General features: G+C 41.1%; 3 protein-coding genes across 3 annotated transcripts; 1 reads left to right on the top strand and 2 right to left on the bottom strand.

The window, feature by feature from the left end:
* Positions 1-117: 117 nt before the first annotated feature.
* On the bottom strand, positions 118-1,253 carry LOC136421317 (uncharacterized). The gene is made up of 2 exons (XM_066408537.1): positions 750-1,253; positions 118-327 (listed from the first exon to the last, which is right to left on the bottom strand). The coding sequence occupies exons 1-2, from the start codon at positions 1,207-1,209 to the stop codon at positions 143-145; spliced, it is 645 nt and encodes a 214-aa protein (XP_066264634.1). The 5' UTR covers positions 1,210-1,253; the 3' UTR covers positions 118-142.
* Positions 1,254-3,600: 2,347 nt separating this feature from the next.
* On the bottom strand, positions 3,601-8,664 carry LOC136421972 (cell fusion protein aff-1-like). Its single transcript, XM_066409573.1, has 4 exons — positions 8,321-8,664; positions 5,115-6,645; positions 4,631-4,794; positions 3,601-4,020 (listed from the first exon to the last, which is right to left on the bottom strand). The coding sequence occupies exons 2-4, from the start codon at positions 6,631-6,633 to the stop codon at positions 3,958-3,960; spliced, it is 1,746 nt and encodes a 581-aa protein (XP_066265670.1). The 5' UTR covers positions 6,634-6,645; positions 8,321-8,664; the 3' UTR covers positions 3,601-3,957.
* Positions 8,665-11,331: 2,667 nt separating this feature from the next.
* Positions 11,332-21,251, top strand: LOC136422043 (wee1-like protein kinase 1-B). The gene is made up of 12 exons (XM_066409663.1): positions 11,332-11,612; positions 12,756-12,945; positions 13,934-14,166; positions 14,566-14,617; positions 14,804-14,973; positions 15,257-15,378; positions 15,785-15,931; positions 16,543-16,650; positions 16,900-16,985; positions 18,763-18,930; positions 20,488-20,633; positions 20,999-21,251. The coding sequence occupies exons 1-12, from the start codon at positions 11,458-11,460 to the stop codon at positions 21,126-21,128; spliced, it is 1,707 nt and encodes a 568-aa protein (XP_066265760.1). The 5' UTR covers positions 11,332-11,457; the 3' UTR covers positions 21,129-21,251.
* Positions 21,252-22,429: the final 1,178 nt, after the last annotated feature.

Genomic DNA, 22,429 nt, shown 5'->3' with positions numbered 1-22,429 from the left:
GTGAATGAATGGTTAGATATATGGATGGATGGGGGGGTGAATGGACTCGTGAGTAAATGGATGAATGAAGGAATAAATAGATAAACAAATGAATGAATCAATAAATTTCCCTTCCTCCATACTTTCACGTCCTTATTTATTATTAAGCACTGGTTGTTGCAGTTTCCCTTGACGCGCCCCGGTGAACATTTCGGCTCTGCAGACACAGGACACCAAGAACTGCCACAACACCGGCGAAGAGCAGCATCAGGAAGACGTCGACAGCAATAGCTGCGCCTTCTAGCGGAGTTTGCACACCGTTCAACCACTGACCTGGGTTCATGTACTCTAGACAAAGGTCAAAGGAACAAATACTTAGAGCCAATAGTGTGAATGTTACGTTGGACTCAACATGTTGATTTATTCATATCTATTCATATACACTTATGTATAGGTTAGTTAGTATTCACTTGACTGTTTGTATGGAAATATGTAGCAGACCTTACGAAATATAGTATGTTTGTTGTGTCAATAAAGATGCCCTGTATGAGCTGTGAATATGCCAATATTATCACCAATCGATCAGGCAAATACTTGTATGATAATGTATCAACTATATCCTACGACAAAACGTCCAGGCCAAAGGTAAGACTGAAAAACGAGTCTCTCCATCAGTCTCTTTCACTTGTATCAGAATTTCTTACAGTCTCTTACTACAACTGTATCTTCAAGCTTTCTAATAACGTTAATTAAAAGATGGGGAAACTCACCTAGAAACGAACGGGTAGTTCCATTATTGCTTCTCTGTTTCCGGCTTTCGCTGACCTTAAGCCTTGGTCCGGGCGGAACAAGAAACCCCCTGCCCGCTTCCTCGACAAACGGCACCTCCTTACAGACTTCATCGTCTGGTCTTGACAGCGGAGACAGACACAGACGGCTGTGGCCATGGATGTAGCTTGGTAGGGGCACTTGCTTCACCGATGTGACCTTGGACGGCGAGTCCACGAGTAACTCAAACACGAACGGGACTCCCTGGTCTTCTGTGGCCAAAGGGGTGACGGTGCCCACCAGTGATCCCACCGCCGCCACCAGTGTAATGTTGGCGTAACGACTGGAGAACTTGTCCAACACCACCTCTGCTGTAAAATCACCCAGGTGGGAAGGACCATGGAGACAAAGTCCTGATGCGACCAGGAGGACTAAGATGATATGAGAGGACAGTCGGTACATTGTCAACCGCCGCCTATGATGTCCATATATAAGAGAAGAGACCTTTTCAATCAATAAACCAATCATCAATTTGAAAACGATTTTAATAATGTCCGTTGCCATTGGCTGAATTTAGATAACATACTAGTGTATAACACTGAGTTGGTAAAATCATTTTGCAGAACACATACTTTCTAAAATGACATCAAAATAACATATACATGTATCCATAGGATTCTTGGGATGACCGACTATACTGATGTTTTTTGCCGACACATTCAAAAGTTGGACGAGGTATGGAGTTTGGCTTTTGTTGTAGCGCTCTCTGCGTACTTGGCTAATAGGTCTATTTTTCTGTTTTGTATTGTCACACAGCCGCTAACTATACCCCTGAGTTGTGAAAACTAGTGTATGTACAGGTCCGAGTTGTATAATACGTTCATGGCGAACATGACACACAGGGCGACCTTTCGGTCCTCCAGTGTCTAGAGTTGTAGTCACTTCACGAGTTGACTAGAAGCTAGAGAAGTTTTGCCCAGGATGCTTACCGTTGGATGTTTCCGTTCTTCTTTCTTTTACACGTTTATTGTTATTCCTCTTTCTTGTGCACGCCCAGGCTGTACTTCTACTGTACCTCGTGACTTGATAAGTCATTTAACGTAAACAGATCGAATTTGGGAGTACAATTATTCTCGTGTGAACAGGATAACATATCGCTACACACCGGAGGTTATCAGACCCCCACCCACCTAGTATGATCAACACGTACAACTAATTCTCGTGTGAACACGACCTTTATACGGTGGGACATCTTGGGTAAGATTCCACAAAACACAGCTAGTGTCACCTGCAGCTGTGCACGTCACCTGTACACGTTCTTGTAGGAACAGTGCGAGTGTTCTCACTTTCAGGTAAACAGACAAACGGAATTGAACTCCATTGGAAAGGAAGGAACTATTTGTGTAAAGAAACACTTTGTTATTTGGGTATTTATGATCAATAAATCAATGTCAAGTAAATATGTAGACATGGTGCGATCAAACATATTACGCACCTGCTTTTACGCACAAGCACAACATGCATAAAACACAACTTCAATTGTGTTACTGTACAAGTCAGTTTATTTGTGTTTCATTCACATGACAAGTGTACGCAAGATTGGTGTTAGTGTACATATCAATTTTCAAGTAAATTTCGTTTGTTAAAGACTGTTACGAGCAAAATGTACTTCATTGTTTAACTACTATTTACGGAGACCGTCACTCGCGGAAATTACAACTGCTCAAACGTTAACACGTATACAATTAATCTAGCACAAACCTTTTTTACAATGTATGTACCAATCAAGAGCCTTTATATAACAAGCTGTATTACGAGAATAGCTAATTCTTACTAGTAGTTGGTAAATGTAACGTTGGGTAACCTAAATTCGTGGGGTACTTAAAGTCGGGATTTTTCGAAAACGGGGTATTTAGGGATATTTGCTAGATGCAACGTCAGTAATACCGCTAGAAATGCAAACTTGACAGACTAACGTATTCAGAACACTGTCTGAAAAGCTTCGATAAGCATGCATTATAAGGCGACGCGGTCAAAAACTCTCCGTCCCTTATTGGAACAGTCTGAGGGCTTCGTGGGAGAATTGCACAACATGGTTGTCGGCTGGTTTATAAGAAAAATGTCACATCCGCTTCCTGCTAAACACAATTATTTACAAGACAACTTATTACAATCTCTTTTGCTAACCTGCAACTGGATTCTAAGTGTGATCAATCATCAAAACTCCTCTCTGTTGCTGCAACCTACGGCACGTGTATTTTCCCGCCGCCATATTGTTAACCAGAATCCTGTTGTCAAGCAGACGACAAAGGTTTGTGAGGAACACTTTTTTGTCTAAATGCTGCGTGTGATAGTGGACTGAGGAAGATATTTTCCTCAAAGTTTGCTCCTAACACAACAAGGAACACATGGACATAGTAGTATTACCATTGCTACGGCATCCAGCTAACTTTCCATGAATAATGTAACGTTACACGTTGCCCGATGATGACGATGGGCCGACTTTGAGTGAAGTTCTACCGACTCAACACACGGGTTGTTCCCGAACTGGCCTGATGTGTGCGGTACGGCCGTTTTTTCGTGTATTTTTTTTACTTGGACACGTCTATATCCATAGCACTCTCCTCAAGCCAAGGATGGAACGAATAGCTGCTGTATAAAATGTGATTAGCGGTAAGATATTCAAGACGAATCTTCTCTCCCGAATTAATGTGCCCCCCTGTCCGACAGCACCGTAATTGTGCGTGCGGCGGACGGTAGTTTCAAGTTGAAATATCATGGTGTCAGCACGACTAGAGACAAAATCTACCATACATATGATTAGTGCAAAGATAGTACATGATACTGACAGAATAATAGAAAAAAAGGATGGTTTATTGTTCTGCTAGATTGATTTCAGTCAACCATTATCGGAAAAATCCCGAATTTAGGTTACCCAACGTTACATATACAGGCTGTAAAGCAGGGCATATTCTTCTGGAAAAGGGGTATGTGATATACTAATACATTTTTGCTTTATGTAGATCCCCAGCTTAAAGATCAATTTATGTCAATAATAATGAAAATATAATAATAACTTTATTGCACAACAATTGATATGATATTGCGTGGTGGGTATATGACAATCATGTGCCAAGCGCGAATGAGGACCTTCGTGTTTAAACGAGTTATCCTGAACGTCTCCTGATTGGACCGGACCTTGTGACATCATCAGCACACGTCCCCATGTTCTGCTCTCCGGCGCCTGAGAAGTGACATCTCCACCCCCTCACTCTGGACAAAAATCGAACAACGTCATAGTGTGTTTGAAAACAACAGAAAAAATAGAAATGTCAGCTCAGCACTCTTACACAGAAAAGGTTTTGGCCATTGTTTCAATGAGACTATTATTTGCCCTTGCAAGACAAAACTTGCCCACCAACCTGCTACAAGATCATACAAGCGTTGACCTTGGAGAAACTGTGGTTTGTGTGTACAAGGAGGTCATAAAGTGGTTTGTCAAGCATTTTTCACCTCCATGTACGGAGTTTTTTGGTGTGTTTGTATGTTTATTTGTTTGTTCGCTTGTGTGTCCGTATTTTCACACACTACATGTATACAGGCATGTTTCGCCACAAAGGGACAGGAAGTGAAGCGCCAAAAGGTCAGAGATGCGGGATTGACAAACAATGGATGTTCAGAGATGGTAGAATTAGTGGATTTATCAACCTTTGCTCAGGCAGACATTCCAGGTCAATGGGTCAATGGAAGAGGCTACAGATTCACATGAAGGTTTTCATCTTGCAGACAACATTGTATGTTGTTTATTCTAATGTGTCAACAGCGTTGGTTTAAAGTATTGTATCTACAATTCTACAGCAAACTGAAGTTTTTGAATCCTTACCCATTTCGGAACCTTTGTCGTGAAAAATCCTGCCACGTTGAACCAAGTGCAGATCTTGATGAAGAGAAAGATGGCCGCTATGAACAGGGCGATGTCCAACATCATGGCAAACAGTTCCAACCAGCCCTGGATGCCATTGAACCATTCGGCGGGGTTCAGAAAGCCTGTATACATTAAAAATATTAAAGATACACCAAGGATGTTTAATAGTCTACGTATCGTTGCGAGAATCATAAAATTTGCATACATTTGCATGTATGGGATTCGAGCATACTTTGTTCAGAAATCCTGTGTATATCAAAGATATGAAATATGCACCTAGAATGTTTTAGAATCTGCATCATGTTACGAGAATCTTAAAATATGCATAAATTTGCATGTATGGGACTTCACTGGGGCTACGGTCTTCACATATTTTATTCTTTCCAGTATCTTTTAATGGGAGACTTTTAATAAACCTTTAACTAAACGAGAGAAAACTGACCGAAAAAGTCGAGGAGCCAGTTCAAGTTGAACCCCGCGCCGGCGTCTCCGGGGTTGCCAGGCCTCCAGGTCGGCGGCACGATAAAGTCTTGCAGCGCCTCCTGTACGAACGGCACGGTCTTGCAGACCTCGTTCCCAGGCTTGGAAAGCGGCGACAGGCACATCCGACTCGTACCGTTGATGGTTTTCGGCAATGGAATGCGTTTGACGGAGTTTGTCGCGGATGTGGAGCCTACGTGTAGCTCAAACCTGTGCACAGTCGCGGAGCTATCTCCGTCATAAGGTGCGATGGACCCTACGAGTGATCCCACCGCTGCCACCAAGGTTATGTTGGCGAATCGGTTGGAGTGCCTGTCTACCCGAACTTCGGCCGTGAAATCTATCAGATCTGAGTCATGGTAGTAGAAGAGGACGTTAGTCGTGGTGTTGATGCCGACCTTGACCGTGACGAGTCGGTCGTACTGCGGGATGATCGTGACCGCGCGCCGCTCCCGGGAGTACCTAGCCTCCCGTACCCAATCGTAGAAGTCCTCAACACTCGACCCAGAATGATCCTCCCAATTCCCATGACCATAGATCTGCCATGTTTCCGAGTAGTCAAAGTTGTTGTGACACCTCTTTGTCTTAATGTGGAACGCATCGACCACCGTTCTTTCTGGTGGTCGTTCCACGGTTCCGTCGTCGCGAACCTTGAGCCACCCCATCTTTCTCGGGTCAAACTCGTTCAGACCGTTAATGTTAACGTCCGTGTATAATTGTGTCTCTTCACTCTTGGTGTAGTAGTACCCGCTGTCGATCTGAGTCGGCGTGTCCCCTGTCAGCTCCAGCCTTACCCAGTGTTGTGCTTCAGTGTACGATCGATCGTTTAGACCCACTGTAAAGGCTGGATAGGAGAGCACCACTTCGTCCGTCCTACTGTCGTAGACTTTGAGGGTAAACTTGACAACCGGTTTGCCGTCCGATGAGAGGTACACAGCGTCGTACTTGGGTGAGCTTGGGTCTTTGCCGACGTAAAGAGCGCAACAGACCTCGGATTCTTCGCTCTTCCAGTACACAGCACAGCCGTGACCCGTTTGGTCTGGTATGTAAGTGTTGTAACAGAAGTCTAGCTCATGCTCGGAGCACCGGTCTGTTTTGGAATTGCAGTAGTCACCCCATTGCGGGCAGTCACAGTTACAATCTGATTCATACTTCGGTCGGTAGAAGGAGTACCGGTTCTTGACGCCGTAGTCCATCTCGATGCCTTCGTATGTCAGTTGCCATAGCAACGGCACGCTCCCGTTCGTTGCCATGGAGATGGACACGTCAGAGCCAGCGTCATCGTTGGCGAGGTCATGTAGGGTGAAACAGAGGGTCTCTCCAGGTTTGATGGATGATTGGATGAAAGTTTCCACCAATGCCTGGGCGGAGTCCCGGCTGGAGTACCGGATGCGGCCGGTAGTCGGCAGGGTTTTGGTACATCGGTTACCATGACTACCAGAGATGCTGGCCATCAGTAAGACTACTGGCATAATACCCATGGTGAGCGGAATCTAACGAAAGAGATTGACAACAATGGCGCAGTTAGTTTTGAAGGATCATATGACGATTCATATGTGTTTGTGACAGTTTTACAACGTATACTACATATATAAGCAGGTATACATAGTTTCTTCGGTTTGGCCTTTTGTTCGCAAGATTTTTGGGGAAAATACAAGTCTTGACTTGAAACTTCGCCCACGCCTAATGCAAATATGTCTTATCTAATATATAGATGTTCTTGCATATATGTCATATTTATAGGAGAATATACATGTATGTAAAACATTCACTTCCCCTATGATATTGAAAATCGAATATACAAACGTAATATTTCAGGTATTTTGGGAAAGACCTTGGGAAACCTAACACGCTTGCACAACACTGGGTATTTCTGAAATAAACGGTGCTTTTTGAAACCCTCTTCTGAGAACTGACCATCAACGGAGTCTTGCGTTTGTAAGGCCATTGCAAGTAAATTCTATGCATGACATCCCCTGTAGACAGCAAATCTAGCTAATGCGAGCGGGCGAATAAAAATATAAGGTGGACAGAGAAAAAAGAAAGAAAACAAAACAAGGTGCCTACATTTTCAAGGTTAGAGACCATAAACATTGTAACAAGAATTGAGCGATAAACATGCATGCCCCTGATGTCATCCATATAATTTACCTGCTGTGACCTAACTACCGTTACTGGTGTTACATATGTAGACTCGGCGAATCTTGTAGCGTGAAACATCTGGTAGAATTGATTTTTACGATATGTTTGCATTTTTCCGTGGGAACGTTTGTACACACAAAGTCTCAAAGGTAACAAAAACAAACCTGGTGTATTTGTTTTCATTTTTCACGTGTGACCGCGTAGGTTTGAATGTCCAAATGACTCCGTCGACAGTTTTGCTGTTGTTGTTTTGGAATGAACACGTTTTGCAGTACTATTACCACTCTATAGATGTTTCGCAGACTTTGCAAAAGTGGCTCGCTAGAAGCCCTACATACGTACACATTAACATTATACGCCGTAAAAAAATTTTCTTTCATTTTTTTCGTGGGTCTCGTCATTTTCAATGGTGCTTGTCTATTAAGCCGGCGAACGCATATCGAAAAAAAAAAGAAACAATAACTGGCTTCCACTGTACGGGTACCTAGCAGAATAGCAAGATTCTTAGAAGATTGTAGAAAGTTGTCAACTCACTCTGAGTGCCATCCTAGTTAGTTTATCGAGCTTCCATACTCTCCAAGCAGATGAGTGGTTTTGACGTGTTTTAGGCCTTTTGGTCGGGCTTTCTACTTTGTCATGTGTCTCATTAATACACATGACACAAAAAAGAAACATGACAAAGTAGAGAGCCCGACAAAAACGCATAAAACACGTCAACAATTGACAGCCGGACTCCTCTGCTTGGAGAGTAGAGCTTCCATACTTAGGCTCCACAACATGAGAGTCCCGGTAAATTATCTAGCATAGCACGTATAGCATAGCACGCAGGCCAGAAAGTTATATGAAAGGGACATGTCTAAAGTAAGCAGTCATTGCTTACGCGAAACAAAATTGGTCAGTTGAAGTTTAAAAGACAATTTTTTCTCCGTAGTTGCCGTTTTTACCCTTTGGAACATGTTTTGACCGTTTTAAGATCATGGGACGCATAAAAAAAAGAGGAAAATTATGATTATTTGTCCAACTCACCTGTCCAGAAGACTCGTTGAACAGATACTTCTGCAATAGAACGTCTCTTCCCTGGCTTTGAGTGTGGTGATCTATATGCTGGGTGGATTCCAAGCCGTTTTGTAATGTACCTTTTAAAGCGGACCAATCACAATCGAGATACAGTTAACAAGGTTACGATTTTTTTCTCACAGGAATCAAACCATATGTGCAAACACAAATTCGTCAGCGTGGCAAAAATAGATCTCAAAACAATGGAAACTGTTTGTAAACAGAAAACAAGCTCTGAACAGCAAAACAGGTGTTTGTGTCTGTTTTATAACGATGAAGAGTGAAACAAAGGAAAAATTTCAAAACGAGGGCATGGGTACTCTTTGTTTGTGACTATACCGTTAATTATATAAAGGATGAGGAAATTTATGTTGTAACTTGAAAGAAAAAATATCGTACCAATAAGCGAAGCATTCCAAGGTCAAAGAAGATGATGTCAAAGGAGACAAATAAAATATTTATTGTTTTGTATATATCAAGGAGGTTATATAGACTCCTTGTATATATATATATATATATATATATATATACACCATGTTCTGTATGTTTAGTCATTTGTTCAACCTTTCTGACCACTTAGAGATTTCATGATGAAGGCAACTTTTTGCCCACCTTTTTGCTCGCACGCTCGCATCAGTTCTGGGGTGCCCAAAGGATCTCATCCATATAATGAAATCTGCATGGTATTAGGTGCCACATGATACGAAGTATTATAGATACATAGTGAAGTTTCTTGATATGCATATGTATATCAATCCACACTAGACTCTTCCAAAATTGTATGTCCCTTTTACCTAAACCCCCGTTATGATCGTATCAAACCACATGGTTTGCGTATAATTTTGCGCTCAATATAAGCCACATATGCAATAGTACGAAAAATCTAGACACGAATTGAATTCTGTAAACGCTAATAAAGCTGTTCGTTACCAAGGTCAATATGATCATGACCACAGAATATACATTACATGGCCTTGATGACGTCACTAGCCCCGGTCGATCATACCTCTTAAGTCTTAAGCCGATAAAGACATAGCTGAATTATTTGAGGACTCAAAGTCCAATAAAAAGGTTTAAATATATAATCTAATTCTTAAGTACCAGGACATGCAACTGATAATGGATAGACAATAATGTTGCTTAGTTGAAGCAAGGAGGTTAAAGGAACCCAGAGCATTTTATGAGGCTTAAAACTTGAATAAAAAAACTCAATTTCTAATCATTCCTACACATAGTAAGTTTCAATAACACTATACCATTACATGTCGACATTAAGGAGCAAAGATATGATGTCGTTGTGTGGTGAGAACTGATAGAAAATCCAAGCCCTAATAGACTGATCCTGACTGTCCATCACAATTAGCGGTTCGACCAATGAGAGAGTGACTGCATGTCCGTCAAATATTTGCATTTTTATGTTTTAATTTTGCATTTCTACGTTTTGACGGAGGTCGGCGGGGCTATGGTATATACAGTATTTACAGTAGGCGCGTGAAACTAAAAGATCACCATGTAGCTTAGTTTTGTACCGCTTTTGAGCACCTTTGACAAGAAATCCGCACGTAAATGTGGTAAACAGTGACCGTAAATGTCAATTTCATAAAGATTACAGCAACTAGAATATTTCCAGTTTTCAACCTCATAAAATGCTCTGGGTGCCTTTAAAGGGTTTGGATAGATGATTATTGATAATTTAAACCATTTTGATCCTCAAACGATTAACCACAACAACAATAATGCTGACAATGGGTGTTTGTTAAATCATTTGACTTTTTATTATCTATTTTTACTAACCTGATAGTCAATGATCAACAAAATTATATTTCACAACAGATAGTCAACAAAACGACTGACAGTAATCTTCGTAATTTTTGAATTCTTTGCTGGTCAATTTCTCACCATGTACACGCACAAAAATAAGCAGTATCGTTGATCGACCTAGATAACAGTTGAATACTTGGCAATCGAACGTATGATATACACTATTTGGCTCGCTTCTGAAGCTTCGCCAAAAATGGTCTCATAGTTAGCCGGTCATAGAGTTACCATTTGCAAGAAAAGGAGCATAAAAATCTGTGCTCTAATGCCTGGACAAGTCCTCTGATAAGATATCCCCCAATTTTGGCATTTGGTCCATTTGTTTCTGTCCGCCAGGAGTCCGGTTAGCCTAGCAGCAGGCCCTTATAGTTATACAATTGCCGTGCAATAAAGTTACACATACTTTCCGGTTTTCCTTTCACGATATCTAACGTTACAACAACTTATCGAACAGGATAGCCTAGCTTGCTTACTTGCTTACTGCAGGACAGCATACAAGTGATTATCATTATTGTCTTCGGCCCACTTTCACACCTCTAGCAGGCCGTCATTTGTTGTCCAAGGAAAAATAAATTGTGTTTACTAGTTTCTTTCATTACTTTGTTTTGCTGTATTTCTTGTCAATGTGGATGAATCAGTCTCAATTGATTTCAGTAAATGAAGAATGACGCCAAACAAAACAGTAATTGACACTCATTTCAGATTATACACAATACAGTGATTAGTGGTTGTTGGCTTTACAATCCATCACGCTTGGTGACGCTTTTGAGACACTCACTGATCACGTGATAGGTAGGTGACGTCATTCACTAGCAGCTACCTGATTGGTCAATAGTTGGACAATGGTTTGCATGACGTCATTCTGACGCGCTAATTGGCCAATTTTGAATTGTGGCGCGGGCTCTGATTGGCCGCTTGACAACACGTGAGTAACCGACGCGCGAAATATTAATCAGACAAGAGACGGTGTCAGCAAGATTACTGTTCAAATTTGGGGCGGTTTCGTCACCTTCTGTGGCCTTCTGCTCCTAAGTTCGCGATCTTGAGGTTATAGACTGTCTTGGAAGAACTTCTCGAGTCCGCTGACTGCGATCTGAGGGAAGATCTGAGAAAATTTCGCAGCGATCTTCAGATTTTCTTACCATCGCCCCCCTCCCCACGTTGGGTGTGTGTCTAGTTTCTAGACGTCTGCGACAAAATTTGTAACAACTCTTGAAATATTTCGTGTATTTTTGCTGAATTTGTACTTGTTAGACGATCTGGACCTCGTTGGGACCTTTCTACACCATATGCCGTTGAAGCTGAGCTCGTGTGCGGGCGCCATGGATACAGACCCCGTAGCGCAGACGTTAGACTTCGGAGACGGCATGGGGAGCGATGGCGAGCCGACGGAAGATTCTTTCGGCTCATCCGGGCTTTCCAGTCCGAGTTTCACAGGATTTAGGTCGGTATTTTAGCACCCATCTCCGTCTTTTTGATTCCTAAGACTTCTCTTTATCCACTGAATGAACGCTGGGCGGTTACGTTATGATGTTTTTTTGTGCTTGGCAAACATGCTTGTTTTCATGCCATATGTCGCAAAAATACACACACAAAACAACCGTGTCAAATTTTCGGTCTCAATTTTCCTGTGTACACAGGGTAGCATGGTGATTTTTGTTACCTTTTATTTAAGTTATGGCATAAGAAGATGAACTGTAGCATTATTTTGTGATGAAAGCAATTTTCCTTTCACAAATAAACTTAAGACTGGTGTCAGTAGTTCATTTTGAGGCGAGATTTGTGGCGAAAAAGTGTTAATTTGTAGGTTTGTGGCCGGAAGTTGGGTCAAATGACTCACGATGACGTCATTAAAGTCAGTGACGCTACTGACTCATATTGAAAACAAAAACTATTGTTTTCAATACACAATAGTTTACTTTGAAAACCAAATAAGGAAACTTCAGTCACATAGTTACAAAATCATACAACAAAGTTACTGTTATTTTTATTCATTTCTATGTTTTTGCATGTAAACTTGTCATTTGTATTGTAATTTCTTGGTGTCTCTAACACCTAGATGCTAATTTATGACATGTCATTGTTAACTGTGTCCTGTTGTTTTTGGGGGTGGAGATGATTTTCACAGTTTTAACAATGCAAGTGGTTACTGGAAATCTTTGAATCTTTTGCAACATTTAAAAATGTTGATTTGATAACCAACCACATACATTGCGTTTCAAATTTTAGGCACAACAGACTCTACAGTACATGACCCAGGTGTCTTGATAATACGCATAGAGGAGGTGTCCATGTCCATTTCTATAGTCATTTGGCCACGCATAATTTTGTGCAAGTCTCTACAGCAGGGGGCTAGTCTGCTAGTAGTGATCAGATGTGTGTTTAACTACCATACTCTTTCCCAAATTCTGAGTGCTGAGCATCTAGAAAGCAGTATGTACCATTTTTAAAGTATGACTATTACCCAGCTAGGGATCGAACTCACGACCTACGTATATGTGTGCAAGGCGAACACTATAGGCCATTGCACCGGTGTGCGATGTATATGTTACACTATTAATAAATGTATGTTTTTTCCGTTTCATAGGAGTAAAGCTGATCTTGACACTTCGGACAAGGACGCTTCCCTGGACTTCTGGGACCCCGACCTCGCCAGTCCGACCCCTAACCCCAGCCCCGTCAAGCGTAGCGTACGGTTTGCAGTTTCACCGGAAGATGAGAGCCCCAACACCAGTGGCAGTAGCGGTGACTGTTCGCCACCCCACAAGTCTATGCAGGTTTGTGACTCTGCATGCTGTTTTCACATTTTCATCATTCATAATCATAGTTTGTAATACAGCGCATTACAACTTTTCATACTACACAGTAGATGTTTCTAAACTAGTGCATTGTGCACTGGTCAGTCAATTGTTCCAAGAACAAATTAGGCTCAATTGTAATTCAGGTGAGTGTGCACTGCTCAGCAACACCACATACAATTACATAACACTGCAAGTGATCATTTTGCTAACAACATGTAAAGAGCACTACAATCAGTCATGATTTTTGATAGAATTTAGGCCATTTATCTTAGTGGACACCACCACTTGCTTGGCCATCACAACTACGGTACCATTGTGTATTTGTTGTAGATAATGAACTAATTTACCTGCACACCATTAGAAGGCATAGTAAACAGAATCCGTCTGACTTGGAGAGGTTTTGAAACAAAGGCAATAGCTCTTTATCCACATTATGAATTGACCCAAGTAACTGATTAGCTAAGTTAAGTAAGTAATGTGTTGTCCTACCCTTTATTTAGTTTAGGCTGTTAAGTGCTGTTCCATATTGCCCACAACTGAAAGTGATAACAGATCAGGTATTGATACAGGCGACAAGGTGCTCTTAGGGTTGTTGACTCAGAATCTAAAGGTTCTGGGTTCGAATCCCTAGCAGGCCCCAATGTTGTGACCTTTGGAATTTCGAAAGCTTCTTTACACCTATTTCCTTAATTGACTCAGGTGAAAATGAGTACCTGGCTTAGGTTTTGGCACTTGGGTGGAGTTCCTGTGTTTGAAGACAGCCACACCTCGAGCACATTAAAGAATCCACCACCCTTTCTGAAAAGAGGGGCCCTTCCTGGTTTTAGGGGATCAAACCTTACAGTCCGGTCTTACTCAGCTTGTACTTACTGTACAAAGCTGATGCGTTGCGCCTAAAGGCTGTTTGCCGGTTATTTGAAAAAAAAAATCTTGATTTTCCTGTTAAATACCACCCCCTCCTCAGGAGCTGAGATTATTGGACACTCCCCGTACCCCTAAGACCCTCCTGCGCTCTCTGAGCAGCAGTGTGAGGAGGGCTCGGCGGATCACCCCCACCGGCCCCAGTAAACTGTTCGGACTGAGCACCAGCGAACCACGACACAGGGTGATGGAACGTCCCGCCGCCAACGTGAACCCCTTCACACCCGACAACAACATGGTGACCAGGGCTACGGCTAAACGGAGACGACAAGACAGGTATATATTCTTCTGACTTCTTTTTTTTTGTCTAACTCTCGGGTGTAAGTGGTAAGCATTCCCCCTGCTTTGCCATATGGATGAAATGTGTACAAGGGTTCGATCCCAGCTTGGACATGTTGTAAAGGATTGTATTTGGCATTGCAGATGGTGACGTAATTCCAGCGGCCCAGTGTATGAGGAAGCTTCTATATGTAAAAGAACCCAACACACTTATGGAAGACCAGGGGTGTCCCTGTGTACTAGGCTAAATGTTTTGCACTACTTGAGTTTATATGTTTACTAGTTCTTGTGTCAGTAATGTATGGTGTGTTTTAGTTTCACAAATGCAACTTGTACTCACAAAATAATCATTTGGTCGTCCTAACATTCTTATAATGCCCCCGTTCTTCTCTCTAGTGGAATGTTGTCTGATGTTGACGAAGAATCTGATGAAGAAAACCCAACTAAGGTAAAACGAGGTTGACTATTTTGTTATATTCCGCTAAGAGTAACAACGAAATCGCTGCATTTCAGTGATTATCTTGGAGAGATTGTCAAAACAAGCCCGACGTCAGATATTGTTTGAAACGTTCTGTCTGCGATCTTTTATCATTTTCCATACTTACAGTTACATGATTTTTTTGTTTTGTTATAGAAAATTGCCCTCCACGACACAAACGTATCGAGGTACAACATTGAGTTCCACGAGGTTGAGCGGATCGGTTCGGGAGAGTTCGGCTCCGTGTACAAGTGTATCAACCGTCTCGACGGATGTCTGTATGCCATCAAAAAGTCCAAGAAGCCTGTGGCTGGGTCAACAGATGAGTAAGTACATGAATCATTTTTTCTCTATATATATGTTTAAATGATTATGTTATCATAATATCATCATCATATAAATCACAAAATATCTTACGAAAGGCGGTCCAATAACTCTGATGTTGACGAAACATTTTGTGTTGCTGAATTTCTGCCATAGAATGAAAAATTCCAAACTTGAGTTGTTAAATGAGTTATTGTTCTTTTCTATTTACACTCTCTCTATCATGTACTGTACAATGCTCTCGCACAGATGAATGTTATGCTTATGGCTTCTTTCTTTTTTCAGACAAAATGCAATAAAGGAAGTTTACGCCCACGCTGTGTTAGGAAAACATCCACATGTGGTGAGGTACTACTCTGCTTGGGCAGAGGACGACCACATGATCATACAGAACGAATACTGCAATGGTAAGACAAAATGCATGTATAGTCTTAAAGTGTAGACCACACTATTTTCATTCCAGCATTTACCCTCTGCAAATGTTTATTCAAAAATCTTATATATGTATTTGTGGTAGTTGTTTTCTTTGCATATGAAAATGATGACCTAAGATGTCATGGAAAATCATATAATATCTTTAGAGTGTTTTACCAAGGGAGGGAACAGTGAAAGCAGTTAAAGACTTAAAAGTTGTTAAAACACATACCATACCATGTTCTTAAACATTATAATAACATGTTGTTTAGATTGATAGTTTGAAAGGTTGATCACTGATGTTGAAATTATCATTACTGACATCATTTTGATATACCGTTGAAAAGAGCAGTAATTGTTTTGCTTAAACCTGACGTTGTTTGTGTTTATTTCCTCCAGGCGGGAGTTTAGCGGACGACCTGACAGCTAGTCCGAACCACGGGAGAACGTTTAGCGAATGCGAGCTGAAGGAAGTACTGGTACAGGTGGCACAGGGTCTGAAGTACATCCACAGTCAGAACCTGGTGCACATGGACATCAAACCTAGTGAGTATGGACATGACAAAGCCTACGGTGTTGCGCTGAAGGGCTGTTATACCGGCTATACAGATACAGGCCAGGTTGTTGACTAAAGACTCTGAAGGTTCTGGGTTCAAATCCCTAGCAGGCCTCAATGCTGTGCCCTTGGGAAATGCATTTTACACATACTTCCCCACTTGGCACATGTGAGAATGAGTACCTAGCTTTGGTTAGGGACCTTCTCTCAGATGGAATGTCAAGCTGGAGGTTAAAGAACCCACCACACTTATCAAAAAGAGCAGGGGTCCATCAATGTTTGAGTGGATCAAACCTTATGCTTTAGTCTTAAGCAGCTTGTACCTACTTTACAGAACCGGGCTGTTATGCCAAAAGACTAGAAGGTTATGCAAAACAAATGCTGTGAGGGATTGCAATTACCATTTTGGATGGTGACATAAATCCGGCAGCGCCGTATATGACGGAGATTCATTATACATAACCTTCGGGAGATTTAGTATGTCTTTAGACATCAAAATCCAACAAATTGGCTGTTTTCAATAGAAGACAATACAAGGATTGTTAAGTTGCCATTGTGACTTTTTGATCCATACTTATCAGTTTTTCTTGTCCCCCTCTAGGTAACATCTTTGTGTGTAGAACAACGTCCATTTTCGACACCTGTCAGGATGAGACCTGTCACATCAACCAGAAGTTAGACAGAGGGATGCACACAACCTTCAAAATAGGTAAGTTAATCAAGTTTCAGCCAATCACAAAGCTGTGTTGGTACAAAACAACCAATCTCAATGCAGTATTGATCTTTCCGAAGACACACAGCCTTCAAAATCAGTAAGTCAGTTAAGTCTTAGCCAATCAAAATTCAGTCTTGCTACTAGTCGTCCGATCACGATGCGGTATTATTTCAAGTCAACCAATCACAACACAAATTTCAATGCATGTATTGATGCATATTTTTTTCCAATTTTTTTTTTTAGGTGACCTTGGACATGTGACCTCTACGTCACACCCCAAGGTCGAGGAGGGAGACTGTAGGTACCTGGCCAATGAGATTCTTCAAGAGGTAAGTGTTGTGGTAAATTCCACATTCCACTGTAAATCACTTTAATATAGCGGGGATTTTATTATAGCGGCTTTAGCGGCTGCTGTTCAACCGCTATATTTTCATCACGCTATATTTTGATCACTCTTCTGCCCCCCTCCCTCTTGCCCCGACACTGTACAGTAACTACGTAGTACACAATCACGCTCCATTCATTTGCCACGATATGCACACTTTGTACTAGTCATTCACACAGGAACAAGCAAAGGTGTTCTTCAAGAAATAAAGCATTTATTGTACAAGTTTGTCGTCATTTTTTGTACAAATGCAGTGTGTACTGACAATAGCATACACAAACAATTATGGCGTCGTTACAGCTTATTTACACAATGGTACTAGTATGTAGAAATACCATAATCATTTCAAGTTACGATTAAAAAGTTTCCGCATAAAATGTACAAAAACGTTACGGCGTTCACATTGTTGTCGAAGATACAATAAGACGTACAAAATCTTAGCGTCACCTCAGCGCACGTGCAGACAACAGCATAAGGAAAATGGCGTCACGGAACTTGAACTAAAACAAACGAAGAAACTACGAGAAATGCGATATTAACCTAAGAATTTCTAAGGCAGAAATACAGTCAAATGTTTAGCTTCAAATGTGCCAATGTACAGACGTTCATTGCAAGCTTACAAATGTGACCGAAATCGGAAATCAAGCACAAAGATTTCGCCGCCACCTAGAGCCGCCACCTAGAGCCGCCACCCAAGCGTACAAAAGACAACAAACAAGATGGCGGCGCAATTTCAAAACTTACGAGTTTGACAAAGCGGAATTTGCTGTGGCAAAAATACAGTACTAGTAAATGTCAAAAATACAGTAGAATTACAAAAATACAGGACAGCAGCACCTATCGTACCGTCTTGATGGCGTCCCGGATGCCAGTACGGTCCCAGCCCCGGGCGACGACGTCGCGCTTGGCGGCAACACGATCGATGGCCCCCCAACAACCAGCTGGCGTGCAGCGGCGGCTTGGGTCGCCGGCGCTTGGCGTGCCTATCATTTTATTCATGTTTTTTCACGCCTTTGGTCCGTAAACTTCCGACTTTTTCTTGAAGATTTTACTGATAATACTAGCACTAGTATTCATGTATTTTTTCACAAATCAGTCTGTGAATTACAGGCACCTGTTTTAAATTTAGCGCCTCGTCCACAACGCTAAAATTAAGTGACGCGACCTACTCCATTTTCCCGAAACCGCTATATTTTCCTGCCACTATATTTAAGTGATTTACAGTATGTTTATTACCATTTTTAAAAGTACATGTAGTTGTCAGTCGAAAATCAAGAAGAACTGTGGATTGATCTCATTTTCAAAATATGACCGTGAATTCAAACAAAAAGCTAATTCCAGACATAGCATGCTTTTTAAAAGCAAGAATAAGGCACCACAACTTTATTTCATAAATACTAGTGAGTGTGTAACTATATTAATCAATGCTTCTAACTTACTCAAGTAGTTAAAAGAAGAACACAACTACTTTCCACATTAACAAAATCATTGAAAAGTAGTAATGAATAATTTTGTTGTTAACTGTATGTTCAAAGCTTCCACTTTACTGCAACACTTATTCCTTGCATTTTGTGTGGCTGGTAGTTCTGATGCAGATTGCTAGGTGGCGCATATGTACAAAGCTTTCATATGTGTGTACATGTGTAAGATTTCTTTTCCTGCAATGATTGTAACTTTGACAAGGTTTAAATGTAACACAAACTTTTCTGATCCCTTACCAGGACTTTACCAACCTCGCCAAGGCAGATGTGTTTTCGCTGGCCCTGACCATTTACAGAATAGGGAGCGGCGTTCAACTGCCAAAGAACGGAGACGACTGGCACAGAATACGGCAGGGCTACCTGCCACCCCTCCCACAGTGCTCAGATGAGTTCAACCAATTGCTCAGGGTAAGTGTCTGTGATTGCCTACAGACTGTACCATATTTGTTATGGGGGCTTCTTCCACCAAACATATATTTTCCCTTCTTTATAGTTTCAAACTACAGTCAAACCTGCCCAAGGCGACCACCCGGCGGACCGAGCAAAAACGGTCGCGATGGACAGGTGGTCGCCATGAAGAGGATTCCACTCACATGTTTCCAGGTCGAGGTTTTCAAATACAGTGTACTACGTAGATGGATGGATGGAAAATTATGTGAATTTAGACAGCATGAGCCCCACCAGGTTCAATTTCTCATTGACAGAAAGAGGCTACAAAAATTACATTTTCCGTTACCATTGTAATAATTGTACACCGCTACATCGTGTACACATTTTCGTAATAATTTTGACTACAAAACAATGGTTGCCTCGATGATCGCAGCACCATCCCGCATTCACACGTTAGATTAAATAGTACACACACACGCACATCATCATCGAAGTTTTAAGGCCTAAGACAAATCCCTAGAAAACACCTGCTGGCCCCAACCTTTTTTGGGGCGCCGACCGCTGGATAAAAGGGTCAAAAGTTTTCGATCTGACAACTAAAGATGAAAACGGAACGGTGATTTCGTCGCGCCGCGCCGCCAAGCTCTATGCGACCGCATCAAAAGGTAAGTCAGTGTAGCAGAACGCCCAGCGTCCAATAAAGGTTTGTGAGATTCATGGAAATAAAAATAAAAAAAGAATATTAATTTTCGTCAATGACTAGAGTATTTGTAAATGTTCATACACAAAAGCATCGTGTTTAGAAAGGTCAGCGGTACGCCAAATCCGGGCCATGCCAAATCCAAGATGGCGTCGGGACCGAGGAACAACATTTCTCGCCCGGTGTTTTGCCCGCCGCGAAGTCATTTTTCAGCGGAATTTAGTAAGACACAGACACATTTTTGTTGAAAATACAAGATATAGATAGTAATTTCTGTGAAATCTGACTTTTTGACGCCATGCACTACGTATTCGTTTTGAAAATTGATTTTAAACTGAACTTGCTTGAGTTTGCGGTAAACTATAAGATTACGATAGGCACAACAACATCACAAACATTTGTCTTTACAGTGTTTATAGGGGGAACGTTTTATTAAAACACTTCACGGAGGAATCGATGCTATAACATTACTATTCCATATATTTTTGTCCTTATTTTGTCCTTCAAAGTCTTGAAAACATTTCCGTGAAATCCGACAGCAAAATGATCCGATGTCACGGCACACGCTTGAAAATTAGGCGGCCGCCATGGGCAGGGATTGTGCTCTGTGCGGTCCCAATTCGTGGCGGTCGCGGACGCGTTGGACAGGTGGTCGCCTTGGGCAGGCAGCTTAATGCTTGTGCCTATGGGGAAAATTTTCGGGACCGAGAAAAAGCGGTCGCCATGGCCAGGTGGTCGCGTTGAAAAGGTGGTCGCCTAGGCAGGTTTGACTGTAGTACTATAGTCAAGAATACTGTGGTAACTGCTTTGGATTTTCTAAGAAAAGAAGAGTACTATTGTCAAGATTGTAAATTTTTATATTTTTCTTTCCTCAGTCCATGGTGCACCCAGACCCCAATTCCAGACCATCAGCGGTATCTATTACCCAGCATGCTCTGCTGTGTCCGACGGCAGGCAAGACGAAGGCACAACTGCACCGCGAGCTAAACGAAGAAAAGCTGAAGAACGAACAGCTAGCCAGGTGGGTTTAATGACGCCACTTATCTCAAAATTCTTAAAAAATAAAACAACATGAATTTTTAAGATTCAGAATGTCATAATGATAAGTACTTGTCATAACTGGATTTGAATGCTCAAAGAAAGTTGCGTTTTGTTACTGTAAATTCCTTTATTTTTGCGGGGATTTAGTTTTACTGAAGTAGGGTTAAAAGGGAAGTTTTCACACTGTTTTAGAATTAAAGTTCGCAGTCAAAACAATACTGTAGCATAAAAACACATTTTCAATGGAAAGGCAAAAGGAAGATTGCATAAAATAGAAATACTGCAAATATTTCAAGACTTACAGTATTTTTCAGCACTAATATGTCAATCATTTTCGTCACCCAGGCAACTGGAGGAGGTGAAGCACGAACATGAGGATGCACACACGCTCGGCAACACCAGGTTCAGACCAATCAGAAAGAAGACGCTTGTCGGAAAGAAGTTCTCACGTAGTCTTAGCGTAACCATATACTAGCCTTATGTTACTAAGATATAGAAACCTTAGAACTGTAGTTTTATATGAAACTTTGGAACTACCACATTGTATTATTATATATAAAAAGATGGACAGCTGGTTTACTAGTCTCAAAGACACATGCTAGTTTTTTTTACCAGTTTTGTGAAAGAAAACTAAATCTGCCTCTCGTGTTGTGTAGTAGGGTTTCTTCATTTTTCCAACTGCCTCTTTTGTTAACTGCCATCACTGCCTTTAACTCAACTTTCTAAAATCGACAGTCTTTTAGGCACATTTCAATGCCATTTTCTATTTTATACATTGTTCAATAGGGAAGTACATACACTGTAGCTGTACTAGATAGTTTTAAGTGCTATAGCAAGAATGGACATTCTTTGAAAAGGGGCACAGCATTTTTGTATATAGCATGATACTGTGCACGGAAAGAGATTATAGAATAGGCATTGCTATATATTTTCATACTACTGTTAAAGATAGACATTGTGTATGTAGTTTGAGGCCCATATTATGTCTGTATTTTCTTTCTGTTCTTTTGTTCTGTTTTGTTTTACTTGTTTTTTTAGACTGGCCAACTTGTTATGATAAATAGTGATCCATTTTAACACACTTAACATGATAAAAAACTTGTTTGTATATACATAAGGTCACACTGTTAGGAAATACCTGTAACAATGTTCTTTTTACTGATTAATTATAAGTCAGTTTTTGGCTTAAGATAGTTTTAGATGCAGAACATTGAATTTAGTCTGATGATTTCTAGTAATAATTCCATTCAGTATGATACTATAAGGCCACAGCAAGTAAATTTTATGGATGACATCCTCCGCAGACTCCAAAATTAATGAGATAGGGCGAAAAAAAAACAAGGCAGTCCAAAAAAAACAAGATTCCTATATTTTCAAATTTTGGGATCATAAGTCTTGTTAAACAAGAATTGAGGCGGCGAAATATGATATTATGACCAACAGGCCTTTTAGTCCTGTATTCAACCAATGTATTAGTCCTTATTCATTCATATATAATATAAAACCTCTTTGATTCAACAGTAAACATATCTTTGTAGATGTGTGTACATCTCAATAGACTAAGTACAACAAATGCAGAAAAGAGCTTGTTGTACCATCATCTGAAGCAACTACACTGGGTATTCATATGCGATGAAACACCTTGTGTATACAGCTCAAATAACTAGACCCCCCCCCCCCACTATTTATATAATGTCCTTGCTAGAACAAATGCAGAAAACAGCTTGTTATCATACCATCATGGGCAGGAACTACACTGGGTATTCATATGCAATG

The sequence above is a fragment of the Branchiostoma lanceolatum genome, chromosome 16 (genome assembly GCF_035083965.1).
Source record: "Branchiostoma lanceolatum isolate klBraLanc5 chromosome 16, klBraLanc5.hap2, whole genome shotgun sequence".
NCBI lineage: Eukaryota > Metazoa > Chordata > Leptocardii > Amphioxiformes > Branchiostomatidae > Branchiostoma > Branchiostoma lanceolatum.
The sequence above is the reverse complement of the archived record's forward strand: the minus strand, read 5'-3'. Positions and strand labels throughout refer to the sequence as shown.

Bases quoted from the DNA above. Each gene is read 5' to 3' on its own strand.
- LOC136421972 (XM_066409573.1), bottom strand. From the start codon at position 6,633: ATGGGTATTATGCCAGTAGTCTTACTGATGGCCAGCATCTCTGGTAGT. The intron at 4,795-5,114 runs GTCAGTTTTCTC...TAATGTATACAG, and splicing joins CTGGCTCCTCGACTTTTTCG to GCTTTCTGAACCCCGCCGAA. The intron at 4,021-4,630 runs GTAAGGATTCAA...ATTTTTGTCCAG, and splicing joins CGACAAAGGTTCCGAAATGG to AGTGAGGGGGTGGAGATGTC.
- LOC136421317 (XM_066408537.1), bottom strand. From the start codon at position 1,209: ATGTACCGACTGTCCTCTCATATCATCTTAGTCCTCCTGGTCGCATCA. The intron at 328-749 runs GTGAGTTTCCCC...ACCTTTGTCTAG, and splicing joins AACTACCCGTTCGTTTCTAG to AGTACATGAACCCAGGTCAG.
- LOC136422043 (XM_066409663.1), top strand. From the start codon at position 11,458: ATGCCGTTGAAGCTGAGCTCGTGTGCGGGCGCCATGGATACAGACCCC. The intron at 11,613-12,755 runs GTCGGTATTTTA...TCCGTTTCATAG, and splicing joins CCGAGTTTCACAGGATTTAG to GAGTAAAGCTGATCTTGACA. The intron at 12,946-13,933 runs GTTTGTGACTCT...CCCCCTCCTCAG, and splicing joins CACCCCACAAGTCTATGCAG to GAGCTGAGATTATTGGACAC.